Here is a 13,558-nt window from a genome sequence, read left to right as displayed (position 1 = left end):
TGGCCTCAAAATATTTTGCTAATCACAGAGGGCTAGGGAAGCAAAGGAAATAAAAAGAGATTAAAATAGTTTCACGGTACAGCAGCCCCAGTTGAATAAATACAAATAAGATATGCAACTTCGTAGAATCATGGTCGAATTTTCACTTCGGCAGTTGCGTTTAGCCTCGAACTGCGCAGACACAAATGATTTGGTATTGGATTTTCTTACCGCTTTATTTTTTCTTAATATTGCAAAGAAACATACCAAATGAAATATGAAAGCGTTCACCAAATTATTAGGTGAGCTATTCTGTAGGTCCAATATTGGCGGCGAGGAGTTACGGAGTCGCCATCTATCGGAAGCGCCTCGCTGGCGTAGTATGAGGGATCACGTGGCGCGCTCCTCATAGGTTTTGCTGTCAGCGCTCACTGAAAACACCACGCGCGAGCTCTCCCGGACTTTTCTGTAAGTACATTAGAAACGAAAGAAGTTTTTTACTGTCTAAATAATAATCTTGGGCAAACTGAAAGCACACAATCGTTTACAGACGCTATCTCTTTACTGAATACGTACAGTGAACGCCACTGCGCGCGGTCGCCGCGATGAAGTTTCCCGAGCCAGCTGAGAGCAAACTATGTGAAATATGTTCTTATAGTGTTTGTATAACTAAATGGAGCGTAATAGAACGAAGCCTCAATGCAGCGATCGCGCAGATTCGCAGTGACCGACTGCGCGTCTGCATGCTTGTCCGCGCACTGTGTCGCTTTCTCCGCGCGCGTTTTCGCACCATGCCATGAGCTTTAGGCCGCAGAATATGAGCATTTGACAGTATACAAGCAACCATTGTTGCGTGGGCGCTATCAGAGCTGTTCAAAAATAATTTAATTGTAGAGACTTCGACGCCTACGAGTATTGTGATGTGCCGTCGCGACGATTCAATCTTTTTTTTTTCTTCTAAGTTCTTCGACCTTTCAATATTATTTCTCGAGTTGCGTCGCACTGTATGTTTATCGGTGTTCTCAGCGTGCAATTTCCCGCTGCTCCTTTTTTGTAATCCAGTGCGTTAATTCGTAACACAAACATGACCATATGCCATGCTTTTTTTTTTTTAATGTGCTTCTTACCGCTGCCTTTCCACTCCACTGAACTTGCCAGTATCTATAGCATCGACAAGTTCATAGACCAAACCGTCATGACATTAGTCGGGCAGCGGACTCGGGCGAGCGTCTCAGTGCGCGTTTTCAGAACATCGCAGACCGGGCGCCGTGGCAGAAATCTTCCTCGCGTCTGTGCTTGCTGCATACCCGAGTTGTAGCCGATGACTGTTTGCCGGTTTTATGCTTCGCGAGCCAAGCTTCACGCAGCTTCTTGTCCTGCGGCTACGTGTGAATAAGGCTGACACCGGCCTCCGTTACGTGCGTCCGGCCCTGCGGCACCGAGCAGTAGCCTACCATGTTGCGCGCCTTCAAAGGCAGCCACTACCTATTGTAGTGCTTTCAAGCGTTGTAAAGGAGACACTCGAAGCGGGAAAATTTCGCCACTAAATGAGGACCGCAGCGTACGAGGGAATTTAAACTCGTTTTCAGCTCGCTTCGGCGCGCCCGAAGCAGCCGACGCGGCCGCTATGTCCACGTGATCCCTCCTGGCACGTCACGTCGACGGTGGCGCCAGCTTTTCCAGTGGTGGAGCTCGAGGCCAATACCGTTGAGCGGTCAGTTAAATGGTGAATGTATGGCCCAAGTATGGTGTTTGGTACTTCAATTGACAAGGCCAGTGTGTGTTCTTGAGATGCACGTCTATTGAGCACAAGAAATCTGAGCTTTTTTAATTAAGCGAAAAATGTTTCACCCTGGAGAGAATATTCGCATCACGTGAGGATATAGAGAACGAGGAAGCCTACGAGTTTTGTCAGCAAAACGTGCGGTGTTGGTTGCTGTCGGGATTTCTGTGTATACTACATCTGTGCACTCAGGTTAAAGATAAACTGAAAGGCACCGACTAATATTTAGGTTTGTCAAGCTTTTGCCAATATTTTTGTTAGGTCCACCATACTGCAGAGTTGACAGTTAAATGGGTAACAGTTTGATATGCCTTTAAATAAACAACGCATTTCAGAATGGTGCCCGCATATTACCCATTACGCGAAATCTTGTTCGGCCTAATTTAAAATGCGCGTTACATTTCCACCTCTAGGGACAGTGGGAAGAGGTACGTGAGGCGTTTCGAAGTCGCCGTACTTATTCAATGCGCATACATTGAACGACACAACATGATGCACCAACTCGTCAAACAGTCAACGATTCTACACAGTAAACGTTGCATGCACATCGCACACAACGTACTCCCCAATTCTCGCCAAACATGGAGTCGGGGCCATTCTCACTTCTCTGAGGACTGATGTGCTCGTGCTCGCTGAATTGCGCTTCAACCCATTAGGATGCGCGTCATTTCACCGCCTCAAGATTGTATTTACTGGCCCCTGACTTGCAAATTCCTGAAATAATTTGAGTCTGCCGCCTGTGGTTCGGCGTCACGCTCAACAACACTTAATCGCTCGGCCAACACGGCTGCATGTCAGCCATGCGGGTGGGATCAAACTATCGAACACGTCATGTGTCCCTCCATAACCTCCGACTCTCGATGGCATGCTCTGCGCACAATTGTCAGCCGCTTAGACGACAGGTGTTTTTTGCAGCAAAGGCCCTCGTACCTTGGCCGGACACCTCGTGTGCGCAAGGCCAGCAAAATCTGAATGCGTTTTTTGAAGTTAACTGAACTAGACAAATGCCTGTGACCGCTTATGGTGCATCCACACGACGGACGGCTCCGCGCGAATCCGTGCCGCGGACGCTTACTCCGCCGCCCGTCCGGCTGCGAAGCGCATCCAGACGACGGACGGACTGAGTAGGCGACCGCGCCGGAAAAATAAAGATGGCGGCTACGCCCGAAGCGACTGCCGTCCGCCTCGAACCTGTAAAGTCGTCGTCGTCCACTGTGAGGCCCGTAACTTTCAAACTAATAATTGTATTTGGCTTAAATTTATGTCCAGAAGCTTCGACAGCAATGTATTCGTGATGAGAGGGCACCGTTTCCGAAAGCGATACTCAGATTCTCGGCGTGTAGGCTTAGAATGGCTGTATTGGCTGAACATGGCCTCGAAGATGTTGCGGCAGCCCGGGCGGATCGCAGTGGCCGTAAGTTGCAAATGTTTGCTTGTTTCTACTCACTCTAGATGGCGCCATCAGTGTAACAGACTTTCATGCGTGTTTTTCACTCCGAATGAAGATGGAGGTCGAAAGAAAACGACGGTTGGCCGCAATGGCTGTTGTTTTGTCCGAATTGGATGACGACGAGTATTTGTTTCACCGAAAGAGGTCTTGTTGGCAAAAGGACTATATCGCCAACAAGCATCTCGGTATGCAAAACCACTTGTACCGAGAGGTGTTGGTGAGTGACATCGAAGAATACCAGAGGCTGCTTCGAGTGACAAGAGAGCAGTTTCTTCAGTTGCTGTCGCGTGTGGGACCTCGCATAGGAAGGCAGGACACCGTGATGCGGCGAGCAGTACCAGCGGAAACAAGGCTACAGGTGACGCTACGATACCTCGCTTCAGGCAAGTGCCTCTCGTTTTTTCATTTCCACTGAAAACATCGCTCCCATGCGTTGTATCTCAGGCTCCTGGGTTTAAATTACGTGCGCAGTTTGAAAAATGCTCGCGGGTAGAGAAGGAATTGCACCGTCTATTGTGAAGTGCCTGCAGAGTCGTCAGATTTCAGGAAGTAGCAAAATAGTAAGGCTACGAAAGCTTTCTTAACAGCTTGGCCATTCTTGATGTAAAAGTTCGTTGCCTTAGAATTTCTCTGCTAATTACTGATGATATGCTTTTCTTTTTTTGTCGTATATGCAGGAGAGAGCCACCACTCTTTGAGTCGACAATTTCGGCTCGGCCACTCCAGTGTAAATGATATTATTCACCAAACGTGTACGGTGATTTATGAAGAGATGAAAAATGACTTCCTGAAAAGGCCATGCACCGAAGATGAGTGGAAAGATGTAATCGGAGGTTTCAATCAAAACTGGAATTTTCCGAACTGCGTTGGAGCCATGGACGGGAAACATGTACTAATTACGAAGCCAGCGAATACTGGAACAGTGTACAGAAATTACAAGAAGAGCTTCAGCATTATACTGTTTGCCGTCGTTGATGCCAGCTACAAGTTTTTGTACACAGATGTTGGTGCACCCGGCTCACAAGGAGATGCGGGCGTCTGGCAAACGACGCCGCTACAAGCACGTGTATCAAACATGACGGCTGGTCTTCCGGAACTTGTGAAGGTCGCAAGCTCGCCCGATGTGCTCCTGCCACCCGTGTTCGTCGCAGATGACGCCTTCCCTATAGGAAGAAACTTGATTAAGCCCTATGGGGGCTCTTCCTTAACAGAAGAGAAGACAATCTTTAATTACAGGTAAGTTATGCCTCTATACTGAAGCGGCACTATGTGAAATGTAACGATGATATGGAACACGTGATAACTCTGGAATTGTCGCAATTATGAAATAATAGAAAGCTTCGAGATGACCCAGTGTAATTAATGCATTTGCTGGGTTGGGGCAAGCAAACCAGTGGGGACACTTTACACATTGTAAGATTTAGTGGTAGTTAAAGCCTGCTGTCATCTTCTCCAGTGGTGTAACAGATATGAAACATAACGATTTGTGTTTACATTGCAGGTTATCCAGGGCTCGGCGTGTCGTTGAGAACGCCTTTGGAATACTTGCCAATCGATTCAGATTTCTGCACACTGTAATCAATGCTGAGCCCGAAAGGGTGATAGCAATGGTAAATGCCGCATGTGTATTGCACAACTTCCTCGCCACCGACTTGCACTCTATTGACTCGAGTCCTGAGACGTCTACCGGATCACTGTTCTCTGCACAGCCCAGTTCCCGTGGAAGAATTAATGCTGTTGGTTCTGCAGTGCGAGAGAGTTTATGTGCATTTTTAAATGACAGGGGTGCTGTGTCATGGCAGCAGCAATCAGCGCACTTGGATGCAAACGCATACAGAAGACCTTAAGGTTGTATGGAGACAATGCAAGGTGCACTTGTATTATGCTGTATCATGCATTAAACTTGTTTTGTGAAATTGAACACGCTGTCAATATTATAAGGGAGAAATCGTCTTGTGCCCTGCCAAATTGTCGGCATTTTTAACCATGGGAATGACAAGTGAACTGCTAGAATACAAACAAGAAGTGTTTTATTCAAATTCTGCAACTGAGTTTCTGATAACTTCTCATTTGAGATGTCACACAAGCTTGCTCACTAAGTCCTGTCGACATAATTTTCCAGAGTCTTCAGTATGGCCGTTTCGCATGCGATAATGTCGGCCTTTGGAACGAGGCGCATGCGTGCAGCAACCAGCTTCCCAAAGCATTCAGCTGCGTCTTCGGATTGTGTAGCTTTTGCTGGCTGGTCGATGCTGGTTGCTATCTTAGGTAGCACATCCTGCCTCTGCGTCCACATATTGGCTGACGACATAGCAGATTGCCGTCGCTTCTTGCCCACTGATGGACGAAAGGTTGCACCACATGCTTTGCCAATCGGTATGTCAGCCACGGTACTGCTGTCGTCGTCCAGGGCTGTGGTCTCTGTATCTGTAGCATCTGGAGTCTCATTGACTTGGGCTGTCTGCAGTAAGGAAAATAATGTATTAAGTCTCTTGCACTTCCACAATTTATCAGTTTCTTTTCAGACAACAACAAGAGGATCGTTCGCTACTAAAACCTATATAGTAACTATCTGCAAGCAATAACTTATTACTGCAGCACACAAACAAAAATGCAAAATTTGAACTTAAGTGCCAAAACTATTATCATATCTCATCTACACCTAACAGCATTTGGAGCTACTTGAATATGCTTAACAAGATATGTTAAAGGACACGTATTACGGCATCTTGCTATTGTAATATCTTACTAAATATAGCACATATCTTCCAATATTTCATTTAGCAGAAACGGTTTATCACACAGACGAAAAAAGGAAATTTACCTCTGGGCTCTCCGGCACAGCTTGGTGAGTTTCACCACTCACCGAACGCTGGCAGGGCACTTTCGCCGCGTCCAGAAATTTGAGAATGTTGTAGAAGCGCCAGCGGCCTCGGTAAACATCTGAGCATGTCATGCCGCTCTTTGTTGATTCCACCTTCTTTTTCTCCAAGCGGTAGGTGCGCCTTTTGTTATCAAAGAAGCGTCGTAGGGCTTCTGTAAATGAAAACATATTTATCAGTACCACATAAAAATTTCGCTGTGTTATGTCAGTCGCCATGTCATCATATGACATGACTGACTTTCCCAGTGCATCTTTCTGATAGTGTGAATATCGTCCTTTATTAGAGTACAAGAAGACGAACTTGTTCTTTTTCTTAATTTTTTTTTCTCTTCCTTTTCTGTTACATATGTCTAACACATATTATTCTTGTCTTAAATGAGTGTTTGCAGAAATACGTCCACTTGCTTGGTCTGTATAGACCACGACCGGCTATAGACTGCAATATGTACAAATAAAAAAATTACCGACGATTACGTTACTTCCTAATGCGAAATTTGAGCGCAGCAAATAAGCTGTTTCACCTTTTCGATAGATTGAGGCAAAGAAATCGAGCAACACATGTATGCGCTATCACAGATTTTTTTTTTATTTTTCACACGTATTCCTTTAACAAAGACTCCACTAACAGTTCTTGACAGTCATGAAGGAAGCTTTGTGGTCGGAGAAATAGACTGATATATGTTCGACTTGGTACACCAATGCTTGATTCTCAAAGACGTTCACAAAGACGTTCACAACTGGGCCCTTAATGCCATATTGGCCTCCGCCGTGCATCAGTCGTCGCACTTGCATGAATGGGATTCGCGGAGATACGAGTCTTACACTCACCGCATTAAGTTGTGGAAGGTGCGCTGGCCTCGAGGGATATTTGTAACCGTTTGTTGTCGAAATAACAACCAAAACAAGCGCGAACGAGACCGACCCAACAGAACCAAACAGGCGCGGGCGAGAGCTGTGGCGCGAGCAGACGATAGTACGAAACGAGCGGATCGGCTGAGACCAGACACGAGTGCGCATCGAGCCGTAAGGAGGGTCCGCATGACACCAGCATCGCGCGCGCACGTCACTGAAGGGGCCGCTCTCATTGGTCTCCGCCATTCGCGGCTCGCGTCCTTCGTCTCCCACTCCAGCGAAGGGGGGCGGAGCTGGTTACGAGGCCGACGACAACGCCGACGACGACGCGAAACCCAGGAACGGACGCCAAAGAGCTGCGCTCTAAAATAAATAAATAACTTTGTCGTGGGAACGACGTCACACGTATAGACAACGTTGATTATTCCACAACGCCTTCCACATTACAGTACGCAGACGTACGTGCTATTCTTCGACGGCTACTTCCGTGAATATCTTCACTTTCGCCGCAATATTGCGTATGACTAGCGTCGGTGGCCAGGGATGTCAGCATCCGCTAGTAACAGCATTTGGGATCTATGCCACGGGCGCTTGATCAAACCTTGCGTTTTTATCGAGCGACCGTGCCTCTGCTGCAACAGCATGTTTGGCAGTAATCAAACCAATCCTGTCACTCCCAGACGCCGACGTGACCAACGCTATGTGCACGAAGTCTATACACGTGACGGCGCCCAAATATATAGTTAAGACTACTTACTGGTGTCGTATGGCCCGTGCGCTGGCCACTCCAGGCCCATTTCACTGGCGATGTGCTCCCAAATTGTCTCCTTGGCTTTAGTGTCGGCGTATTCGGTGAGTGTCATGTCCCACAACGCGGGGAACTGCTCTACCAGGTGTAAAAAAAAACAGTTGCGTCGTCGCTCAGGTTCATCTTAGTGCCTCGTGTAGAGTCGCGCGCGCGCAGACACGAATGATGTCAGCAGCGATGAAGCTGTCACAGAAAGGTCCCAAAGCCGCGCTTGTTGCCAGACTGTAGAGCATGTTCGGCTAAATCCGCAGCATTCGACCCCCAAAATCCGGATGCGAAAAATAGCTCGGCATTTTCCGTCCGGGGGGGTCCCGGACGACGCGCGGACGGCACAAATCCGTGACCCGTAGTCACGTGATGCGCCGTCCGGCGCGAGAAGGACGGATTTCGTCCGTCGTGTGGATACACCATTACGGGAGTGAATATTTTCCTACGGATGCACAAATAAAGACTCCCCTCCTACTTTTCTCCATTTTTTTTTCTTGTTATCTCTCTCTCCCCCTTTCATATTCTCCACGTGTAGGGTAACCAACAAGACACGACTTTGATTCACCTCCCTGGCTTTCCTTTTCGTCCATCGCTCTCTCCGACTACAGCGGGCAAGCACTCTCGTCAGGTCTCTTTCTTTGGACACAGAAATTTTGCATTGGCCGTGGCGACATCTATGAGCCATTGCTAGGCTGGATTGGGCGGACGCTCCGTGTTGTCGCGTTGAATGCTTTACACGCCAAGTGATCAGATAGCCAGAGCATTTTCCAGTTCTCGCTTTCAAATCCCAGACACCGCTGCTCTTTGCTGAGTGGATACCGATACAGCCAAAATTGTTATACACATGTGCATACTCCGGCTGATAATGTACGTTGCATAGTGATGGAACCAGTAAAGATTTCAGCATACTTTATTTACTGCTGCGCGCAAGGGCTACACACTGTTCTTGCGACGACCTTGCGTGAACCGACATCACTCATAATTGCAAAGAACGAGCTAAAGCGTCTCCAAATCATAACGCAGCATGAGATGGCAGTTCAACAAAGCAGCGCACGCCAGCTTGCACTAGCCAGAGTAAAGGAAAAGCTCGCGCCTCTCCCTTTCCTGCTCGCCCGATGGAAAGGTCTGTAACGCCTGGAAGTTTCTAGAATGCGAGTTTAGGTCGCTATTTTCGAAGCTCAACTTAAGCCATTGCCATGCTGGTATTTTCTTACTTCTTTTATTTGTTTAATTATTTTAGTTTGTTATATTTTTCATTGAATGGCCGGTGACCACTTTCACTGAACAATTGATCTTATTGGGTAGTCGCTCTCGTGCGAGACGCTATTACTGTACAAGACATTTCGTGAATGTTGTCGCCACTTCAATAGCCATACTTCCGATTCGGAATTTTCGCTGGTGGTTGGATGGAATTGCGTGTCCTCGTTAAGCCTGTGTTTCAGCTTTTTCATTGTTGCTGTGGACTAATGATTTTTTTTTCATGTAACATTTATTTATGCGTTCTTGTAAAGTTTGAGTAGAGCTTTTACAAAAACTGCCGCTGCGTTTTTCTTCCTTTCCTGCATCCTTCTTCTTACGTGCTGGAAGGAAGGGAGGAAAAACTTTATTGCTCTATGTACAGCTTTCAGCGGCTAACAGAGTTCTTCATGTTTTACAGAAGTCTTTTACCAAGAGTTGCACTTGAAGAGCAATGCGTCAGTTCAAAGCGACATTGCGTTCCGCGAAAAAAGATAACTTGAAGCGCAGTTACTATTTCACGAAAAGTAATAATCCTACGGGGACTTCGAGCGAATGACTTACCATACGTCACACTGTTTTCCTGCATCATCAGAATTTTGCTACGCTTGTTTTGCGGCGCTCGTCTAGGGAAATTGGCTCCACTCTCATGTCCTGCGCAAAGTCCTTTGGGCACGCCGGCGAGGGGGGATCGATATAGCGGCGCGTTCAGTGGGTCCCGCATGGGACCAAGCGAGTGTGTCCCGATGGATTGCTCGCCGGGAGATTGGATCCGCGAACGTCAGCCGCCACGAGCAGTTTAGGCCAGCGGTTCACCATCTACGTCCTTGTTCCTTCATGCGATTGCAGTTTGTTCGAATCCTCCTTCCAAACCTCCGGACGGCCCTGCGAAGGTACACTGAAGAAAGCACAAAGCAGTAACAATCCGAGCTTGCGTTCTCTTGGTTTAAAAAAAGCCGCTGATCACAACCCATGGGCGGGTATTTTCGGCTGCGTGATCCCTCTGATTTTTGTTTTTTTTTGTTTTCTCTGAATATAGAAATGCTTACGTGCAGAAGGTTACGAAGACGAAACAACTCACGCGTAATCTGGCCGCATCCATCTTAGTATGGGTGAGAAACAGCGGACCTGCTTGCACGAGTGAAAGAAGTTGGTGCTTTTCTCATAATGCCGATGAATAGCGCTATAGCTGAAGCAATATTATGCATGATGTCCGGCACCACCTCGTCCGGCATCGGTCGCGATTAACGACAGCTGATCAACGCAAGCAATGTTCTTTCGAGAAGAGGAAAGGTTTAGTCAGCGATGCTTCTATTGCGAGCCGTCTTCACTTGTGTATACGTAGGCGGCGCACTCCGCTAGTTAGCGAATCGGACAGACACGACCCCCTCTTCAATCTGTTTCAGATATATAACCCTATTTTCCACTTCCTCTTACTGGCAGAGTTCATATTCTTTCAAGTGGGCTTTCGTTTTTGGGTCAGCACGAGAGTGTAGCGTGAACCGGTCATTTTTAACGCACGCTAACAAGGCCTGACCTACTATCATTGTCTGGGTGCAGTATTCATTGCCGCTTTATAGGCGCAGTGACAAAAAAAAGGTCGCCTTAGACGGGCTATATTACGAGCCCGGGGTTACCGTTCTTTCGGTAAGTCGTAACTCCTTCCTGGATTTTTTAAATGAAATCATTACGAATCGCCCTGGTTTTTTAGTGACGCATGCATGCCGGCGGGGATCAGAACGATCAGGGGTGTGCGTCCATTTATATACCAGCTATTGCTGTAAAATGAATAGACGCGTGGTTCTGTAATGCAGGCTTACGTTTGCCAAGCCGACGCGCCGAGAACGCCCTAATTCTTCGTTCATTTATGTTCCTGCTTTAGTATGAAATTTATTGAAAGTATTTTCACCCACCTTAAGGGAACACTACTGAATTTACGGTAGTGAAGCATATTTGCTTAAATTTTATGAGTGCGTAATAGGAACGCAGGACTCATTAACTACCACAAATTTGTGCAGCAACTGCCTCCCTCACTCGTTCCTCATTATGTTTTGACATCAACATTGCAAATTCGGGAGGAAAAGTCCTGAAAAGGCACTAACCTCGAAAATTGATTTTTTTTAAAATTTTGTATACCCTTGGCATGCAGGCTAAAACAAAGCTCTACGGTTTAAGTAAGCCTGTTCGACCAACGCATTGAACTCATGGAATGACATGCTGCAATATGGAATCACGTTGGAATTTTTCACGTGTAAAGTTCACGTGAAGTGTACATCTCCCGTTTTTCGATGGAGAAACTTTTACGAAACATTCCTCTATCGAAAAATAAGAAAATCTGATTTGAATAGTGAAGCTAAAGGTACCAGGCAGTGGACTGTGATGAGCGGCTTTCTTAACCAAATTTATTTATTTATTTATTCATTTCCTCAAAGGTCCCTGTTGAGACATTACATGAGGGAGTGGGGAGTTAGTGACAAAGAGATACTACAAATTACAAAGGGATATTTCCGATGAGTCGCTTGAATGCAAGTGGGCCGATGATAGTGGCAACTTCGGCGGGCAGGCCATTCCAGTCTCGTGTTGTGCGCAGAAAAAATGATTGCTGAAAAGTAACGGTATGGGCTTGTGGGGGATATACTGTATTAGAGTGACTGGTGCGGCCAATGCGATGTGCTCTTTTTATGTACGGGTTGTCAAGAGGCAAGGAATGAAAGAATTTATGAAAAAGATTAAGACGGGCTATTCCACGGCGTGAGGCTAGAGAGGGTAGGTTTATTTGGGCTTTTAGTGCCGAGATGCTTGTATGGTATGAATAAGTTGACAGGATAAATCGTGTCGCGCGGTTCTGAACCGACTCGAGGGCATTAATAAGGTTATTGTGGTGGGGGTCAAAAATAGCTTCGGCATACTCAAGCTTAGGCCGCACAAAGGTTAGAAAAGCAAGCTGTTTAATAGAGGGAGGAGCGAGGAAGAGGTTACGGCGCAGATAACCTAGAGTACGATTAGCAGAGTTTATTATGTGGTTAACATGACAGGTCCAAGTTAAGTCATGCGAGATGTACACACCAAGATATTTGAATGAATTCGTTGTTGCAATCTGCGTGTTATTGATGCTATAATTAGGGATAACGTAGTTACGACGACGATGAATAGACATTAACACGGTTTTAGCTACATTTAATGACATGAGCCAAGTGGTACACCAGTTTTGTATGCGCGATAGGTCATTTTGTAACGCCAAATGGTCGGTGGGGTTAGTAACTGCTCGGTAAACCACACAATCATCAGCGAAGAGTCGGATATGAGAAGAAATGTTACAAGGTAGGTCATTGATGTATATTAAGAAAAGGAGGGGACCAAGTACGGTACCTTGAGGTACGCCTGAAAGCACGGGTGTTAAGGTTGAAAAGTGTGAGTTAGCGTATACGAATTGTTCACGGTTAGTTAAAAACCCTCGAATCCAGCTTAGAACACAAGGATGAATGTTAAGACGCGATAACTTTATTAAGAGACGACCATGAGGGACCTTATCGAATGCTTTTTCGAAATCTAAAAATATTGCGTCATTCGGGATGTTACGATCTAGGTTTAAATGTAAATCGTGCAAGAAAAGAGCAAGTTGAGTGTCACAGGAATAATTTTTGCGGAAACCGTGTTGACTTGGGTCAAAAAAATTGACGGATGTTAGGAAGTTAGCAATATGCGAGTATAAAATATGTTCCATTATTTTATAAGACACGCTTGTTATCGAAATAGGACGGTAGTTACTCGGTGATGATCGGCTTCCTTTCTTGAAGACTGGGATGACCTTGCCCACTTGCCAGTCATGTGGAATGGAAGCACTGTTAAGGGATTCCTGGAATATGATTGATAAAAATCTACAGGCTACAGACATGTTTAGTATTTTTTAGAACTTTGGCATTGATACCATCTACTGCTGTAGATGACGAGTTCTTCAATGATTCAATTACTTTGACAATGCCGATGGGATCGAATGTGATATTTTGCATGAGTGGATATGTGAAGTACGGTGGATCGGGCAAGCCATCAAGTAATTCATTAGTAAAAACTAAGAGAATAGTAAAGAGAATAGTAAAGTAAAGAGAATTAGTAAAGAGAATAGTAGCTCTATTGTAGATTATTTGTGTGTCTCTGTGTGTTTCTGCTGGCAAGAGTGAATGAACCGAAGAAACACGGGCCAAATTGCATCGACGCCTTGTCTTCTGGCATGTTGCATGCTGCCGACACTAGCACTCGAGCGACAGCACGCATGCGCGTCCCATCGTATATATGCCGGCTTGTCAGATTGTCTTTCGAAACAAGCTGCGCTCTCCGCCGAATTAATATTGAACGTGTAGCCGCCTGTGCTACGTACTCTGCTCCGGTCCATCGGTGTCACTATTTGATTGACTAACTACGTTACATCTGAATCGTGGCTCCATCGCGCATGGCATTTCTTCCGTTGGTAAGCGGTACTGGCTTTTCTAGCGCCTCTTGATGCCTCACGCATGCTCACGCAAATGCTTTGCAGCTTAGTGCGGTGCTGGGTCCCTATGTTATCGGAAGCGCTTCCAAATA

At 46.2% G+C, this 13,558-nt stretch overlaps 1 protein-coding gene across 1 annotated transcript; it reads left to right on the top strand.

Annotated features, from left to right (window-relative positions):
• Window positions 1-3,267: 3,267 nt before the first annotated feature.
• LOC139053041 (uncharacterized) lies at window positions 3,268-5,059 on the top strand. The gene is made up of 3 exons (XM_070530176.1): window positions 3,268-3,595; window positions 3,890-4,448; window positions 4,714-5,059. Exons 1-3 carry the CDS (start codon window positions 3,268-3,270, stop codon window positions 5,057-5,059), a joined length of 1,233 nt encoding a protein of 410 aa, XP_070386277.1.
• The last annotated feature ends 8,499 nt before the right edge of the window (window positions 5,060-13,558 follow it).

Source organism: Dermacentor albipictus, unplaced genomic scaffold (genome assembly GCF_038994185.2).
Source record: "Dermacentor albipictus isolate Rhodes 1998 colony unplaced genomic scaffold, USDA_Dalb.pri_finalv2 scaffold_59, whole genome shotgun sequence".
NCBI classification, from domain to species: Eukaryota; Metazoa; Arthropoda; class Arachnida; order Ixodida; family Ixodidae; genus Dermacentor; species Dermacentor albipictus.
Note: the sequence above shows the minus strand (reverse complement) of the source record. Positions and strands in the feature narration are given on the sequence as shown.

Bases quoted from the DNA above. Each gene is read 5' to 3' on its own strand.
- LOC139053041 (XM_070530176.1), top strand. From the start codon at position 3,268: ATGGAGGTCGAAAGAAAACGACGGTTGGCCGCAATGGCTGTTGTTTTG. The intron at 3,596-3,889 runs GCAAGTGCCTCT...TCGTATATGCAG, and splicing joins GCTACGATACCTCGCTTCAG to GAGAGAGCCACCACTCTTTG. The intron at 4,449-4,713 runs GTAAGTTATGCC...TTTACATTGCAG, and splicing joins AAGACAATCTTTAATTACAG to GTTATCCAGGGCTCGGCGTG.